This window comes from Spinacia oleracea, chromosome 6, assembly GCF_020520425.1.
Source record: "Spinacia oleracea cultivar Varoflay chromosome 6, BTI_SOV_V1, whole genome shotgun sequence".
Classification (NCBI taxonomy): Eukaryota; Viridiplantae; Streptophyta; class Magnoliopsida; order Caryophyllales; family Amaranthaceae; genus Spinacia; species Spinacia oleracea.
This window is the reverse complement of record NC_079492.1, coordinates 21,979,895-21,998,533: the sequence shown is the minus strand read 5'-3', so window position 1 is coordinate 21,998,533 and position 18,639 is coordinate 21,979,895. Positions and strand designations below refer to the sequence as shown.

The following is an 18,639-nucleotide window of genomic DNA, read 5'->3' as shown; positions in this document are numbered from 1 at the left end:
GTCGACATAGAGGATGACCTAATGAAAGCACCCGAAGCCCCAGCTCCGCAAACTGAAAAATGGAAGGGGAAGAGACCTGAGGCAACACACAAAAGTTCATGAGGTTAACGCCCTAGAGGCTCCTCGAGGTCCCAAATCGAACAACTTCAAAAGCAATGCTAACCAGCGCAACTATCAAGGCAGGCCCCAAAGAGTCTTCACAAACCTCGGGATGTCTTACAGTGAGGCATTTGATCGGCTGGTCGAAAAACAAGTCATAGCACCAATTGGTCCAACACCCGATCTTCCAGTTGACAAAAGATCCAAGAGTTGGGATCCGAAAGCTCATTCCAAATACCATCAAGGGAAGGGTCATGACATCGAGGACTGCTACAAGCTCAAACACTTGATCTAGAACATGGTCGACAACAAGACTTTACCCTTACCACCCGGGGCTAAGCAAACCCCCTCTGTACAAGCCATCTCCTATGCCTACGAAGATGAAGAAGAGGAGTTTCCATGCAATCTGATCTCCACAATATGCAAACCAGGTTACGAGCTTATGGTTCCAAGCTTTTGCCATCTACTTCCAAGTGCTCAAAGTTGGGTGATCCCCGAGCCTAGGGTAACCACCGACATACCAGAGAACATTTGTCCACTCGCCACCGTGAAGGCTTTAGGATTCTCAGAGTACGATCTCATGCTGAGTGCCCAACAAACTGTCAAACTCCAGGGTGTCACATACAAATTCTTGGGAGTCCTTGAGCTGGTTTTCTCCTTTGCAACCTATTACGACAATGCTGAGTTCCTGGTAATCTATGTGCCTACTAACTTCGACCTACTATTCGGAGAGCCTTGATTCGAGGAAGTACTAGATGGCCCTGCCTGCCTCACCCTCAAAGGTTCAAGCTTCTGAGACACTCTCATCAAGCAAAAGCCGGCTGTACGCCAGGAAAAGGATGAGTGCATTCAAGATTACTACCACCGATGGGCAATCTCCGCTTGTACAATTCAGCCAGAGCTACCAGAGGGAAAAATGGTGAGAATGTTTCTCTTAGGGCTCAACACTTCATGCAAGGGTAGCTTCGCCGCATTTCCTTACAGCACATGGAACCAAGTCTGGGATCAAGCCCTGAAAATCTGTGCATGCAGTCCCATCTTCGAGGATTATGACGATTACAATGCAGATGCCTGGGAATTCCCTGAGAACTATCTTTTCGATTAGTATCTTTGTCCAAGTCCAGAGTCTATCTTTCAATTTTCGAGTCTAGCAATGAGTCTAAGTGTCTAGAACTAGAGTCTTGCATCAATCAAGTGCCTCTAAAGGCCGAGCTACAAGTCAAACAAGTCGATGTTATGATTGCTGATTTCAATAACACTTCAATTTCTACTTACTCTTCGAGTCCTAATTCAAAATCAAATCCTAATCCACACAACTTTGCTTCACAAGAAACTGACTTTGAATTTCTAAAAGCTATCGAAAATCATGAAAACAGGACGCCCATAATTGAGGACACAGAAAAAATCAACCTTTCTAACAACAGTGATTCAAAACTAGTTCAGATTGGTTTAACTCTTTCTCCAGCAGAGCGGGACGATCTTATCAAGCTACTTTCAGAGTATGTAGACGTCTTCGTATGGTCCTATCATGATATGCCAGGGGTTGATCCAAGCATCGGTTAGCATACAATTCCCCTTATTTTAGGGTCAAAGCCCATCAAGCAGAAGCTCCGTCGCATAAAACCGGATGTTTTCCTCAAAATTCAAGAAGAGGTCTCCAAGAAGTTAGAGGCCGGGTTTATTCGAGAAGCAAAATATCCAGAATGGATCGCAAATGTCGTCCCAGTTCCAAAGAAAGACGGCGAAGTACGAATGTGTGTGTACTACAGGGATCTTAACAGGGCCAGCCCTAAAGACGGTTTTCCATTGCCTCACATCGACATCTTGGTCGACAACACCGCAAATCATGCCTTACTCTCTTTTATGGACGGGTACGCAGGCTACAATCAGATTCCCATGGCAGAGGAAGAGATGGAGAAAACAACCTTCATCACTTAGTGGGGTACATGTTGCTATACAGTTATGCCGTTCGGAATAAAGAACGCAGGAGCAACCTACCAAAGAACAGCAACAACTATCATGAGCGATATGATTCACAGGGAAATTGAGGTATATGTCGACGACATGATTGTTAAATCCAAAGAACGGCACGAGCATACCTCAGTACTTCGAAAGTTTTTCAACAGGCTCAGACAATACAATAAGAGGCTCAATCCTCAAAAGTGCGCATTCGGGGTAACGTCAGGCAAGTTGCTCGGATATGTTATCAGCTCTCGAGGCATAGAGGCTGACCCTTCAAAGATCAAGGCAATTCTCGAGATGCAACCACCAACGAATGAAAAGGAAATTCGGGGTTTTCTTGGCAGACTACAATATATCAGCAGGTTCATTTCAAGACTCACAATGATCTGTGAACCAATATTTCGAAAGCTCCGAAAAAGCGAGCCCAAAGTGCGGGATGACGATTGTCAGCATGCATTCGAAACAATCAAAAGCTACCTTTCCAACCCACCAGTACTACAACCAGCAATGCCAGGGATTCCCCCCAGGCTCTACATCACAACAACAGATTCAGCAGTGGGGGCTATGCTTGCTCAAGAAATTGAAGGCAAGGAGAATGCCGTATACTACATAAGCAAAAAACTGATCGAGTACGAGACCAAATACACTTAGCTCGAGAAACTCAGCATCGCCTTGGTTTGGGCCACAAAGAAACTACTACATGCTCTCCCATACAATACATGTGATCAGCAAAGCCGATCCTCTCAAATATCTATTCGAGAAACCAGCTCTCAACGGACGTTTGTCCAGATGGTTGGTCATGCTAGCAAAATTCGACCTCAAATACATTCCACAGAAATCTATCAAGGGTTCAGCAGTCTCAGATTCCCTAGCCGACTGTCCTGTCGAGGCAGAAGAGGAAGATTACGACTTACCCGACGAGCAAATCTTAATGGCCAGTGATGACAGTTGGTCAATGCATTTTGACGGTGCCTCCAATCAGAACGGATGTGGTGTTGGAGTAATTCTAGTAGCCCTAGACGACACACACATTCCTATATCAGCAAAACTGCAATTCAACGTCACAAACAATGCGGCAGAATATGAAGCATGCATCATGGGCCTGGAAGCCGCCTTAGCCCTAGGTGTCCAGAAACTTCGAGTGTACGGGGATTCCCCCCTAATCATCAATCAAATTTCCGGCAAATGGAAAGTAAGGAGCGAGAGCCTGGCTCCATACCAGTCATACCTTGAGCAGTTGTCCGAACAAATAGAAGAGCTCCGCTATACATACCTCACAAGAGAGGAGAATCAATTCGCCGATGCACTGGAAAAACTGGCCTCAATGATCAACATTCCAAGCGGCATGGCTGAAATGCCACTTACAATTGAAACACGTCAAGAAGCAGCATATGTCCATGCTATTGACAACGTCGAGCAAGACGAAGATGAACCTTGCTTTACAGACATCCAAAGGTATCTACAAAGTTCGGAGTATCCCCCACACTTTTCAAGCATGAATCGAAGGGCTCTACGACTACAATCAACCAATTTCATCATAGAAGGCGGCATTCTATACAAAAGGTCCCTTAACGGTCCTAACCTCTGATGTGTTGACAAGCACAAAGCTCAAAGAGTCATGGACAACATACATGCAAGAGTCTGTGGCACCCACATGAATGGGAAAATTCTAGCTCTCAAGATCGTCAGGGCACGATACTACTGGACTACCCTCGAACGGGATTTCTACTTCTTTGTCAAGAAATGTCCCACATGCCAAAAGTGTGCGAATCTGAAACACATTCCTCCATCACTACTATACTCTCAATCATCACCGTGGCCATTCTCAGCCTGGGGTATCGACGTCATCGGCAAAGTCACTCCGACAGGCACCGGGGGTCATGAGTTCATACTGGTCGCCATCGACTATTTCACCAAATGGGTCGAGGCCAGATCATTCAGAGTATTGGGTTCCAAGCAAGGGGCCCAGTTCACACAAGAAAACATCATATGCAGATATGGCGTTCCTCACGAGTTCATCAGTGACCAGGGAACCCATTTTCAAGGAGAATGTGAAGATCTATTCACCGAGTACAAGATTCAACATCATCGCTCTTCACCTTATCGCCCACAAACCAATGGGGCAGTCGAAGCAGCCAACAAGAATGTCAAGACCATCATCATGAAAATGACTACCAATTACAAGGACTGGCCCCAAGAGCTGCATTTCGCATTGTGGGGATATCGAACTTCAATTTGCACTTCAACAGGTGCAACGCCGTTCTCAATGGTCTATGGAATGGAGGCAGTACAACCTATCAAACTAGAGATACCTTCTCTAAGGATAGTCCTAGAAAGCAAAATCCCACAAGCTGCATGGGTACAAGCAAGGTATTACGAGCTAGTCATGCTCGATGAGCGACGGCTTCAAGCGGCTCACCATATACAAGTTTATCAGTGCCGAGTGGCCAGACATTTCAACAAAAGGGTATGAACTCGAAACATCAAGGAAGGCGAGCTTGTCCTGAAAGCCCTTCGCAAAAGCATCATGGACCCAAGGGGAAAATTCAAACCCAACTGGGCAGGCCCATACATCGTCAAGAAGATCCTCTCCGGGGGAGCAGTTGAACTAACAGACATCGACGGAACAGAATTCAGATCTCTGACCAACCTCGATCAACTCAAGAAGTTCTATGTCTAAGTTCAATGTTCAAGGTCAAGAATTCAAATTCAAGTCCTGTAAGGCAGGCAGAACTACGTCCGGCCTGATTCCCTAACGGGACACGTAGGCAACCTCATTCCGAGGCCCGACCACTTTAATACAAAAAAAATTCAAAGTTTCCTCAATTAAGGGCATCCTAAAAATCAAATCAATTTCAAAACTCAATTGTTGTTGTCTTCCTTTCCAAATGTGCCAATTCAAAGCAAAGCATGTTCAAGCGGAATTTAACACAACAACTCTTTATTTGGCCCTAAGGTCTTCAAAGCTAATTCAAATACAAATTCAGGATCAAATGAAGCAAAGTTCAAAAGCCTTTTGACTTCCTAAACACATCTTCTAAACACATCTTCCAAACACATTACAAACACATTCCAAACACAATTCATTCCAAACACATTTATCCTACAAAGATCTAGGGTCGGGCGACTATGCTCTCGAGTCTTGGCACCTTGAGTACTATCCCCTGGCTCCTCCCGCAATCAATCATCAATCTTCCCCTAGCCCAAGCGGCGGGAGCAGGAACTTGCAAGCCTTCCAAGACGAGAGGACGACGAACCTCCTTTGGATTCCGAACGGTCAAGCACCGGATGGGCCACACTCCCGTCACCTTCCTCATAGTCAGTTGATGCAAGACGTCTAGCTCTAGAACCTCGGACTCTAGCTGGTCCTGAGCAAGAAGCGTCCCTCTGGCTTAGGCCACTCATCCATACAATGTACCCCGCAGACAGAGTAACTGGCTCAGACGGGAACTGGATATTCAAGAATGGTTTGGCGATCCAATACCGCCTCCAAACTCCAAGTCGATTTGCATTCAGCGCAACAGGTTTCGGGTTCTCTTCCTTGCAGTCCGGGACCTCCTGTTTCAAGCCATACTGTCTCATCACTCGAGCAGGCGAGTAGGAGACCAGTATTGTGAGGCTTAGCACCCTCAAAGCAGTAGAACTAGGGGTATATCTCATAGCAGCAATTCCCCACCAAGGAACTACCCACCTTATACAAGATTCAATCCTAGAGAGTGCGCATCTCCACTCGTCCAATGAAAGCCGGCCATACACCATGGGCCGCACGGTGAATTCTTTCCTATTGTAGCTCTCCATGGTCTCCGATGGTGCCACCAACATGAGCCTCTCCATAAGCCAAACCTTGGGTAGTATACAAGAAGCACATTTCAAAATTCAACATTCAAAATTCAAATACAAGTACAAGTTCAACAATACAAAGAAGGCTCAAGATCCTTACTTGGAGTAATACCGGACTTCCCGACGGCAATGAAGAGGGGTCCGACTTCAGCATGTCAAGGCCCATCAATGTTTCGCCAACCACGAGCAGCATTGGGTCCCGACCATTAGCAAACTGCTCTACAATCTCAATTAGGGAGGCATCGCCATTGCCAAACCCCTGCGTCGAAAAGAGGAAGCGAGCAAATATACAAAAACTCAAGGCTCTCAAGCGGAAAACTCTGCGAACATCAAACCCAACAAAGTAGGTGACAAAGAGGGAAAAATCCACCCCTCTGCCATATACAACATCACTCAAAAGTGGGGGCTTCAGGCCCGAATACCTTTCAAAGCTAAAAAAAAAGTGTTTTTCAACACTAGGCATGCATGGCTCCAGCATCATGGGCCACCCCAATATGGCACTAAATTCCTCAGGGAAGGGACATACCTCATTTTTTCCAAAGCGGAAGACATGATGATTCGCGTCCCAAGCCTCCAGAGCAGCAAGAATGAAGTGCAAGTCCAATTTTACAAACCGGAAAGAGACGAGCACCCCAAGATGCATGCCATCAAGCTCCCTTTTCTCCAACTTGCCTAGCGAACCAAGCTACGAGTTCAAGGCACCGTCAAAGGACACAACCATATTTTCTCTTCGTGAGGAAGCAGTATGCAATGATAGCAGGGAAGGATTGATACCAGAAATGATCCGAAATGCTCCCTATTTATACAAGAGTCGGCTTGCACGGTAGCTCACAGGCGCCAAGCCCGCGCCGAGCGCAGGGAGCCTGCACCAAAGGACGAGGCCACCGTCCTCTCTTTTGACTCCGAGTGCACACTCTTTAGTGTTTCGGACAGCAGAGTACAACTTCCATTATTCAAGATTCCAAAGCCGCAAGCCGCGCAATTTCAAGCAGTCCGGATCAACGCTTCGGGCAGATTTCGGATCAATTTTTCTTTCAAAATTCAAGCATTCTAGTCCTAGATCGGCGTCCTAAGTCGAGTCTGCATGTGCATTAGCAAAAGTTGAATATACTTTGACTTGCGCTTTTCCTAACCAAAAAACCTCAGTCAAAGTGGGGGCTTATAGTGGGTACATACACCCGAAAAAATGGGCAAAATTTTTTCAAATTTTTTGGCAAAATTGTCATGCATGCATATAGCTACAAAATTTCAAGGCACACACAATGCATACAATTTCAAGCATTTAAACATACAAAAGCCAGTCTTCAAAAAACTTCAAACAAATTCAAGTTCGAAGCCATATAAACCATACAAAAATTCAAGTTTCAAGCCATACAAACACAATACAATCCAGCCTATACAAAATCAACCCAGGCAAGCTGGAACTCGCTACCATGCAGGGTAAGTCTGAGTCATCATCAGCGGTGACGCTAACCACAGGCGCCTTGTCCCTGTTTCGCCTCCTAAGGCGCTCCAGCTCCTGGTCCAGCTCCGTCCCAGGGGTACTAGGATCCTCCTCCGAGATACGAAGTGTGCCAGTGGAGGGATGAACTCCCTGCTGAGGAGAGGAATACTGATAAGGTGGCGGCATCGGCATATACGGGTACGACCCAAACATCTGAGCCTGACGCATCCTCTCCATCTTCGTATAACAAGCCCATGAACCTGCACCCCAAGGCTGAGGACCACTTCCTCCGAAGTAGTAGCCGGAAGGAGGAACAAAGGGCCGTGAACCGCTAGCACCTCCAAATGAATGCCTGGTGGGATCAACATGTACAAAAGGGGAAGCTCCCCGCTCAGCATCAGAATACCTCTGATGAGCACCAGCACCGGACCCCTGTCCCAGCTCCAAGCTTGGTCCCTCCTGTCCCAAGGACGTCTCTGCCTGAGGCTCCCTGTCAACAGAGTCTATACGGTCTCGACGGCGCTCCTATACAAAATACAATTTCAAGAATCAATTTCCCAGTTGGAATTTCCAGTATACAAGTTTCAAGATCAAGTGAGGTACCTCTCTGTTCCGGCCAGAAAGCTTCCGGGTCAGCTTGGCGCACTGCCTCTTCCAGGAATCAAGCAATAGCATCCAGCGACGCACTCTCACCCGAGGCGCCTGCATACAAAATTCAAGATCAATTTCCAAATACAAGTTACAAACAGTTTCAAAAATGCAACAGTACTTACAGGGGCGTAATGCTCGGATACAACATCATATGTTTTCCGGTGCGAAGGAGAAGCCCAAGGAATGGTCTCCAACACCTCTTCCCCGTCCGAATTCTCATAGCGGAGGATCATATCAGCATGAGGAATGTCCTCAGGATCAACCTCCTCCTCCTACATACAATCATTCAATCATACAATCATACAATCATCCAATCAATACATCAATATAAGAATATAAGAATACAAGAATACAAGAATATAAGAATACAAGAATACAAGAATACAAGTTGCAAAGCTCACCGGCAGTACGAAGCGTACTGGTGGAGCCAACCTCATCAGGAAGTCATCATAGCTCCCCTTCCTGTGTACAAAATCCCTCCAAGAGCGGCAAACAGCATCGCCCCTAGCCTCCACATAGAGCCGGGCCAACTCTTCATCCAACGCCAGCATGGACCCTGGTGGGTCCTTGGGGATAAGTCTCTCCCCCGAATTGTGCTGAGGGGACACCCGCTCCCCCAGATACCACATATGGCGGTACACCCCTGGAAGCAAAACCCGCCGCCCAGACAGGAAATGGGCACGAGCAGCTGAGGCAGGTACAACCGCGTTGGCAAAAGGACGCCATACCACCTACAAAGCAGACAACTCAGGCAGCAGTACAAATACAAGAGAACAAAACAGTACAAGAATATTACCCTATCAGCAAGTAAAACTCTCCAAGCTCTGCGAGAAGCCGCCAAGGACGCACCAACGCGCACCGTTCCTATCCAAGAGGCAGCATACGGGTAAGCCACATCTCTAGTACGCTCCGACGCCAAAGTCGGAAAGTGATCATAGATCCAAATCTTTCAAGGAACAAACAAAACACCAGTCAAGTTCAAGATACAAACATACAATTACAAAGTACAAAGTACAAGGAGTCTCGAATACCTCCAGCACGCTCCACAGAGCAGCCATGCTCGGGTCACTCCCCAATGCAGTCCGGGAGGCCCGCCCCCTTTCATACAAGAGGTGGCTATATGCCAAACCACCCCAGTTATAAATCGCGACAGCTCTCAAGTCCCTCAGAGCGGACAAGAAGCTAATATGCACCCGACTGTTCCTACTCGGGGCAAATCACTCTGCTAACCAAGACAAGGAGGAAGAGCCTAACCCTCTGATCCGCGGACACACCCTCACCACAGATGGCTTCCACAAGCACCGTCACAGAAGCGTGGGAGTCGTCCTCTGACAAATCAAAAACAGGGCCGAGCAAATCCCTGGCAATGGCCGAGCGCCACGTCAGCTCAGAATCAAAGGTCACATTCCTCTCAGGAAAAGGAAGACCTGTAATCATAGCAAACTCAAGAGGGGTAACAGTGATCTCTCCCCATGCCATGTGGAAAGTGTTGGTGGTATTCCACCACCGCTCTAACAAAGCCCACAAACGGTTTTTAATCCCCGTTCTCCTCGGGGAACATGCCATGGTGCGCCAGAAATCGGCCAGGCCCATCTGCGACCAAATCTCCATAGCCTCTGCATCAGCACAGAGAGCTTTAAAGGCCCTCTGAACCTCCACCAAGGACCAGTAAGTACGGAACGACTTTCCATCGACCTACAGGTGAACGAGTTAGCTCAAGATCTATACAAGTACGAAATACAAAATTCAAAACACATTACAAGACTCACCATGCCAGCACGAGGCCGCTGAGACAAGTGCCAATCTAGCCGAAACACAAGGTCGGAAGGGGTCCAACTAGCACCAGGGAAAGCCGGCGCATCTCGGGGAACCATACCCCCACCTGGCGCATTTATTGCAGCCGCTTCGTCATCCAAAGCGTCTTCCTCAGCAGCTCGAACCACATATGATTCAGCGAGCTTTCTCCAAGTGTGACGAGGCATACTAAATCAAGCAGCATACAAAGTGTCAAAATTCTAAACTGGGGGCTATCCTATACTGGCCCACACAAGGTCAAAAGATGCAAAACAAAATCCCCAGTGGACCTCTAATTCAAAATACAAGTTCTACACCAACGCCTAAGCTATCCACGCCGAAGCAGGTATTCAAATTCATACACCAACGCCTCAGCTACCCACGCCGAAGCAGGTATACTAGTTCTACATCAACTCCTAGGCTATCCATGCCGAAGCAGATACGAGTTCAAAAAAATTTCAAAAGTACAAGTTCCAACAGTTTAAGTTCAAGTGGCTATCAAACAGTTTTTGTAATACCCTGTATTTTTATAACTTTAAGTTTCGGGACGAAACTTCTTTTAAGGGGGATAGATTGTAATATCCCAATATTTTATAATTTCGTATAATATATTTTATAGTCAAAATATAATTATATCCGTTTTTAGCTAGTCCTTTTAATATTTTCAGAAATTTAAAAACGCTATTTTAAAACCAGTAGGACTCTTATTACGAGCACCTATATATAACCCTTTAAACCTAATTATTTTATGTAAACCTTGTGCAGCCGTAATTTCACCCTAGCTAACAAATCCTCTTCATTCATTATATATTAGTTGCGTATTACCTCACATCTAACCCAAATATCTTTAGCAACCATTGTTTTTCATCATATTGATCTATCATATTGATTATTTGGTTATCAAAAGCATACAAGAAAATTTGAGCACACTGTCACCGTAAGATGATCATCTTGCTACCCCGCACGCACCTGAGTGCGTGTGTTCATTGCGTACATTATCGTATATTAATTTCGGGAAGGTAATCACGCACACTTAGTCTCTTTAAATTATTCGTAATTAAGTATTGATTATTATATATAATCATGTATAGGTCTTTGGAGTTGTTTGTTATATATAGTATAAATTTTATGTCTAATTATAAGTGAATAATGTGATAACGTGTATTAGATAAATGCTCAACTCATGGATAATGTTGTTGAGTTAGATTTCTTATTATATTAATCACTATTATTTTGTATATGTGTAGATATCTAAGGGTCTAGTTTATTTGTGGATTGATATTGAAATTTGGATTGGGTCAATCTATATATTCTAGAGTTTTAGATCGTTATAGAGTTTTTTGGCTTTATTAATTAATAGTTAGTAATCACACTTAGTCCCTTCTAATTGTTCGTGTATATTATTAGTTGTAATCACACGCACCTAGTCTATTTAGTTATTTATATATATTAATTACTGAGTTATTTATATATATTAATTATTATGTGTACTCTCGTAATGTTAGAAGTTGTTACATATATTATATGTGAAGTTTGCTTAATTGATTTATCAATGAGATCTTTTTACATGACTTAGATTATTTTGCCTTTGATATATGCTTATATGGGTTACAACTGCGTTGTTTATATGTTAACTTCTAATACTTGATAAAGTGAATTAGCATAGTAGCCGTATAAGATTGAGACTGTAATGCTACAAGTGTTTTATATTGTACCATACGTCTAATTCTATTAGTCTGCGAGCTTAACGCTATTTACAACATTATTTTTATGGAAGTTTAGATTAATCATTTTGGGATGATAATTGATCATCTTGTAGTAAAATTTCTCTTAAGATAATATATAAACCGATTGGAAAGCACATTGTGCTTTATTATTTTGTCGGGGCTAACTAGCACGACCTAGGCTTATTCTACTCCTTTGAGTTAAAAACACTCACTGGGGGGTGTGCACACTTAAAGACTAAGACCTGTTTGGTGGTTACATCCAATAGTCCAATACTATTGGGTGGTGGACTAGATTCACATTTTTCTGGTGGTTACATCCAATAGTTTAATATATACTAATGGGTGGTGGACGCGATCCACATCTCTCTGGTGGTTACATCCAATAATTCAATATATACTATTGGGTGGTGGACTCGATCCACATTAATCAAATGGTGAACTTATAAGAAATTAAAAATAAACCCTTGTTACTTATGGTTATATGTACTTGTTTTATAAGAATTGTTTGTCAATTTGTACTTATGTGTTTGTTAAATTATTATTATTATTATTATAATTATTATTATTATTTATTATTATTATTATTATTATTATTGTTATTATTATTATTATTATTGTTATATGTCTGGTTATTCAATAAGCGTTGATTACTCAGCTTTTGCTGACGTGTGTGTTTATTTGTTATGTGTGTTTGCGGCCATGTCTTTTTCTTATGGTGGCCCTGCGACGATCCTTTTGGAATTTGTCCACTATGGTGAGCAGTCAAGATTGACTAGAGCAGATCGATCGTGAAAGATGCAATTACAAGTTGAAGGAGTTCAATATTATCGTTTAGTCTTGTATGACCGTTTAATACTTTTAGTTTAAATAGACCACCTAGTAATCGAGTTGTAATATTTTGAGTATTGTAAGCCTTAGCACTTGACAATGTGATCAAGTGTGGCGGTGATACCTCCGATTTAGGTGTAAGCTTCCGCAAATTTGTTATAAAGTCTTTTATATTCTTATTTATTTCTAGTTAGTAAATTGGGGGTGTTACAGTTTTCTACAAGATTCAAGAAGCTTAAGCATACAAGCATCATTTCAAAGTACGAGAAAATCAAAACTACATGCAATCCTAGAGTTATTTCATAAGCAAAAACATGAAAAACTTACGTGGACAAGGCAAGAACAAGACCATGGGAAGAGCTTAATCGACCTTTGAGAGAAAGAGCAAAAGAATTTCAAGTGAATGTGCCTCAAAATGGCACGGCAAGGGGCACTTATATAGTGCAGCTCCGCGCCAGGCACCGCCCCAGCGCCCTGCGCTGACCTGCTGCATGCGCAAATCTGCAGCGCGCGTGGTCTCCCGTGCTGATTGCACGTCCTTTGCAGCTACGGTCTTCCGCACCAAGCATCAAGCGTCGCATCGAACCATCCATCGAAAATACGGGTATACACCTGTACCTCCAAGTACAAACAGATGAATATTTCAAGAATACAAAGCCCAAAAAATACAACGACTCAGGCGCCCAACTCCCAACGGACCCAAGCTCTGGGAAAGTCAGTCGAAATTCAAAAATTTTAAGGGCAAGTAAAAAGCACTTATCCCCAACAAAGCACATCCCAACGGATTAACTCCGGGTGTCAAAGTTCAAAATTCAAGATTCAAAAATTCAAAATTTCGATGCCAAGCTCCGTCCTGAACTGAAGGCGGAAAAATACAAGTACAAATGGGAGTCATCACCAACCGCACCGAGGTAGACTCTATCCTTTTTCTAACGCCTGTTTTATTTAGGTACTGGCGTACAAAGAGTGGTCTCGATTGCAGAACATCTTAACCATTCTCCGTCCCTTTCGAAATACTTTGACTTGCGCTTTTCTAACCGAACGCTCAGTCAAAGTGGGGGCTTCTGTTGACACCTAATTTGTGTCTCGCCTTTGGGATGATGACGATACCATTATTCTTGTTAGGCGATTAGAGTAACTCCAGGCGGAAATCCCAATTGCTAAGAACACCTCCAAAATCCAGTCCCCGAGGCCGTTCCCCTCCCGGAACTCGGTACAAAATACAACTTCCAAAATCCAACATCAAGATTCGAGTACAATCTCAATTAGTGGACCATCCGGTTTTACTAGGCCTTTTCCACTCAAAATCATATAAGGCAAGTCAAATTCGGGCGCCGACCCAAAAAACCGAGCATCCCGGGCCCCGTCCTGTAAAACCGAAATTCAAAAACCCGAGAAAGGCTTGTTTTTAGACGCTAAACGATGCCTTAACCTCCAAGGAAATAGAAAACGCCAAACCTAGTACGATTCGTACAACGGGTACAACATTACAAGAAAAAACTAAGGGCGATTCCCCGTCCTTGCTTTGGCGGCATTCAAGCCACGTCAGCAGCGCGCAGCGCTGGCCTGGCGCCAGGCGCTGGCGTGTGCTAGCGTTTTGCACCATTCCCTCCTATAAATACCCCTCATTTCCATCGAAAAAAGGAGGAGCACAACACATACAACGTCGTAATTTCGACATTACTCACAATACAAACTCAAAAACTCCTCAAAAACACATACAAAATTCCTAAATTCAAAAGCAATTGGGAGCTCGTGCCTAAGCCTAACTAGGTAAATCCGAATCCCATTTCAATCAATCATGCAATTTTGATTTCAAATGATTAGCAAGTTGGTGTTTTTTGCCATAAAAAGCACCACTTGCAACAATCATACATGCTTTTTCAAAATACAAAATACAAACTTTCAAGATTCAAGGATGTTCAAAGTTGCTTACATTCATCTCTTTGAACTAGAATCATCTTCAAGTGTGGAGTAATCAAAGATGACACCTTTTTAGCATTTAAAGGTTTAGTCTTTTGAGATTCAAGACTCCATTTTTCAATATACAAGTTCAAGTTTTCAAATTTCAAGTTCCCACCATGTAAATGTTCATAACTACCTCTCTAAACTAGGATCATTTCAAGTTCAAATTTCAATCATTTCAAGATCAAACATTTCAATATTCAAGCATTCAATTTCAAGTTTAATATGCAAAATCTAGGATATTTAGGTTGAGCAACCTCTCCCAAGTTGAGATTTTTGGCTTTGAATTCATGTCGGGCGCACTTATTTTTAAGGATCTGCTTGGCGTTCGAATCTCACGTGCCCAAGTACAAATTTCAATTATGCACCTTTCAATATCGCAATTTCAATATCGCACTTTCAATATCGCACTTTCAATACCGCAATTTCAATACCGCAATTTCAATTTCGCACTTTCAATTCCGCACCTTTACTTGCCTAGTCCATTTCTAGGCAATGTGGACCTACTCCCTAGTCCTTTTCTAGGGGGTCTTGTATTTACTAATTCCGCACTTTATTTAGTATTGTGATGTTGCTTTATGTGCTTTATCGCTTTCATCACCAACATGCTAAATACCACGAAATACAAAGGTTACGTCACGCTTAACGAAGATATTTTTGGACAAACCGGCCTTAGGTTCCTTAAATCAATCTTTAAAGCAAAGTGACCAACGTACAATTAGAAATTCTATTTTGCTCTAAATTTCAAACCCACATAGTCTAATATTAGGGTTTATTTTCGAAATAATGTTGTGCCAACGTATTTGAATATTTCTAAAGCTCGCCGAATAAGCATTTTCGTTCCCGAGCCCGGATCTCACCCATCCGTTTCAAGGATTCAAAGGCCTTATCCAAAAATAGAGTCATTTTGCGGTCTTCCTAAACGGGACCTAAAATAAAGTTTGGTGGCGCCTCCTTCGAGGTGCAAAAAAACAAATCAACGGTTCTCTAAACGAACCGCCGCGTGCCAACCCCCCTTGTAGGAAACGGGAAATCAGAAAAAACCCCCTACAATAGTTTATCACCCTCCGTTGACAACATCATTAGAGATGATTAATCATAGGAACAATAGTATACCCTCTTCTCCTCTTTACAGTTTTCGCAATTTTTCAATTTGGGTTAGCTTTGTGTTTAATTGGATTTTAATTACTGTGAATTCTGGGGGAATTTGGCAAGTTCGTTTAGATTTTCACTAGAGGAAAAATACTTATAAGTTGCTCATCAAAGGTTGCCCTTAGTAAACAAGTGCAACCTTTAAGAACAAAAAATTTAAAAAATAAAAATAAATTAAAATCTGAACTTTTTCCTCCAAACAAACGCAACCTTTAACCAGGAACTAAAAAAAGAACCAACAATGCCTCTCCTCCCTCACGAGTCACGTCTCTCACCCTGCAAACCATCTCCCTGCTCCCTCTCTCTCTTTTCCCCGCAGGCCGCAGCCACCAGTAATTCTTGCTCGCAGACGAACCTTTACGAGGTACGGAATTGTTCTGTAATTTTATCATTTTCGGTATATTAGGGTTTTAATATTCCATTTATTATGTCGGGATTGTCTGATTGATTGAGAAATGGAAGGCAAAACTGGATTGGAAACCCTAATTGTACATTGATTTTAGAGTTTAATAGTTGCCGAGGACCAAATATGCAATTTTATTTTGAAGCTTATTTCCGAGAATGGAGTTTATGGTCTTTTTTATTGTCGCTTCTGCAAATTGTGAAATTGTTCAACAAACCTGATGGCTTTTGCAGTTAATGCTTATATTTATGATTACTCCTTCTCAATTGAGAACTGAAAGTTGATCATACTAATTAGAATTACTTACTTTGTAATACTGTTAAAAGTCTCAAGTCTGCTTATACATGTTAATTGAAGTTATTGCTACGTTGCTATGTGTGACCGATTTTACTGGTATAAAAGAAAGTTTTCTTTTGGTGTTGGTTTAATTAGGTTGCATTCGGTACTGTCAGTACAAAACTAAAATGGCTTACTTTTAAATTCACGGAGTTAATTAATTTGCATATCACTTGGCGTATCACTCAGCTTTTTACTCGTTTTCTTGGAAGCTAATATATCTAGTGGGACTCGGATGGAACTTCTAGGTGGGATGAAATTTTTGGTTTATGAGAGTCTTTATATAGCTCGTTACTAGTTGCTCTATAAGGTATTTGAGGGCTGTTTTTTATTGTGTGCTTCTCTTCTATGTTTCTGTTGCTGCAGTCTTATGTTGATGTGTCGGTGCTGCTTGGTGTAGCTTCTGCTACTGGTGTGTGTTGTTTGTGGTTGATGCAGCTGCTTGATCTGTGCAGATTACTGAATTCTATTATGCATCTTGATTTGGTAGTAAGGAATAGTATTCTTCTTATCACGCGAATCTTTTTAAAGTTTCTCAGAAAGGTTTCTTCGTGATTGCAACCACCAAGGTATGATGACAGAGAAACTGCATAACGAGTTTCAAATCCCGGGGTCTCTGTTGAGATGGTGTGGACTGCTTTCGCTGGGGAACACTAGTGGAAAAAGGGTCATTTGCATCGCACTTTTAAGCATATTTGCGTCGCACATCGTGCGTGGCAAAAGCTCTCGACGCAAATGACTAAAAGTCATTTGCGTCGCTCATTTGTGCGACGCAAATGACCCTTATTTGCGTCGCACAATTAGCAAATGTGCGCGGCAAATAACTTTTCAGGCACCATATTGAAAAGTCATTTTCCACGCACATTAGCTAAATGTGCGACGCAAATAAGAGTCATTTGCGTCGCACATTTAGCTAATGTGCGTGGCAAATGACTTTTCAGGCACCATGTTGAAAAGTCATTTGCCACGCACATTAGCTAAATGTGCGACGCAAATGACTTTTAGGCGCCAAAAAAAAAGTCATTTGCCACGCACATTAGCTTAATGTGCGACGCAAATGACAATTTTAGCGCCAAAAAATTAAGTCATTTTCCTCGCACATTGAGCTAACGTGCGTTGCAAATGACTTATTTTTTTTTAAAAAAAATTCGTTTTTTAATATTTTAGTTGGAAATTCCGACATGATCGTCTTTCAAATTAGACGCTTCATTCCCAATACCGGGAATACATTTATAAATAATACCTGTCACAAAAGTTTACAACGTAATACCTGTCACAAAGGTACGTAGCTAGCTAGAGATCAAGTTCATATTACAAATTAAGCTAAAAATTCGACATTGTTCATGAAGTAATCTGCCCAAAAATCTTTCACCTCATTAATCTCCTCCGGTGAATAAGGCAATGTTCTTGAAAAATCCTAAAAAAGTGTAAATAATTCAATTTATCAACGATTGATCAATATAATAGTTTTGTGTACTTCAATTTATTATATAAAGTACGTAGTTTATGAGAACATACCTTAGTAAGATCTTGACTATTACCATGATTCATTATTATGTCGTACATAAAACGCATGACGTAGTAGCCACAATCTAGTGATCCCGGTTGTTGAGCACACTAAATGCATTAAAATAAATAACACAAGAAAAATTTCTATCACATTGTATGTTATAATTTTGAAAAGCTTGCTTCTTAGGTAAATAATAAACTAATTATACCTGTGCTGGAATCCATGTTAATTTAGTTCCCTTAGATTGTCCACCTAGTCTCTTGTAACTCCGACAAGCACTACACATTCGATAAAATATGCAATTATATATACTTTGTTTACACATGTAAATGCAAAGAATATTTTACATGCAAGTGCAATTATATACTTTGTTTACACATGTAAATGCAATTATATACGTAGTAGCTACATTTAAGACTAATTGAGTCGTTCTAGGTCATTTTTAGGCGAAAATGATGTTTTCGAACCCAACTTTGAACTAAAGAACCTAAGGAATGTTTTTAAACGTATTACACGTCTCATATGCACAGTTATAACTTTCTAAGGCTCTTTACAATCTATTATTTCACATTTAAGGCTAATTGGGTCGTTCTAGGTCATTTTTAGGCAAAAATGATGTTTTCGAACCCAACTTTGAACCAAAGAACCTAAGGAATGTTTTCAAACTTATTACACGTCTCATATGCATAGTTATAACTGTCTAAGGCTCTTTACAATCTATTATTTCACATTTAAGGCTAATTGGGTCGTTCTAGGTCATTTTTAGGCAAAAATGATGTTTTCGAACCCAACTTTGAACTAAAGAACCTAAGGAATGTTTTCAAACTTATTCTACGTTTAATATGCTTATTTATAACTTTCTAAGGCTCTTTACAATCTATTATTTCACATTTAAGGCTAATTGGGTCGTTCTAGGTCATTTTTAGGC

At 42.1% G+C, this 18,639-nt stretch overlaps 1 protein-coding gene across 1 annotated transcript; it reads right to left on the bottom strand.

The window, feature by feature from the left end:
* Positions 1-17,485: 17,485 nt before the first annotated feature.
* Positions 17,486-18,041, bottom strand: LOC130462468 (uncharacterized). Its single transcript, XM_056830709.1, has 3 exons — positions 17,920-18,041; positions 17,720-17,818; positions 17,486-17,618 (listed from the first exon to the last, which is right to left on the bottom strand). Exons 1-3 carry the CDS (start codon positions 18,034-18,036, stop codon positions 17,520-17,522), a joined length of 315 nt encoding a protein of 104 aa, XP_056686687.1. The 5' UTR covers positions 18,037-18,041; the 3' UTR covers positions 17,486-17,519.
* Between the last annotated feature and the right edge of the window lie 598 nt (positions 18,042-18,639).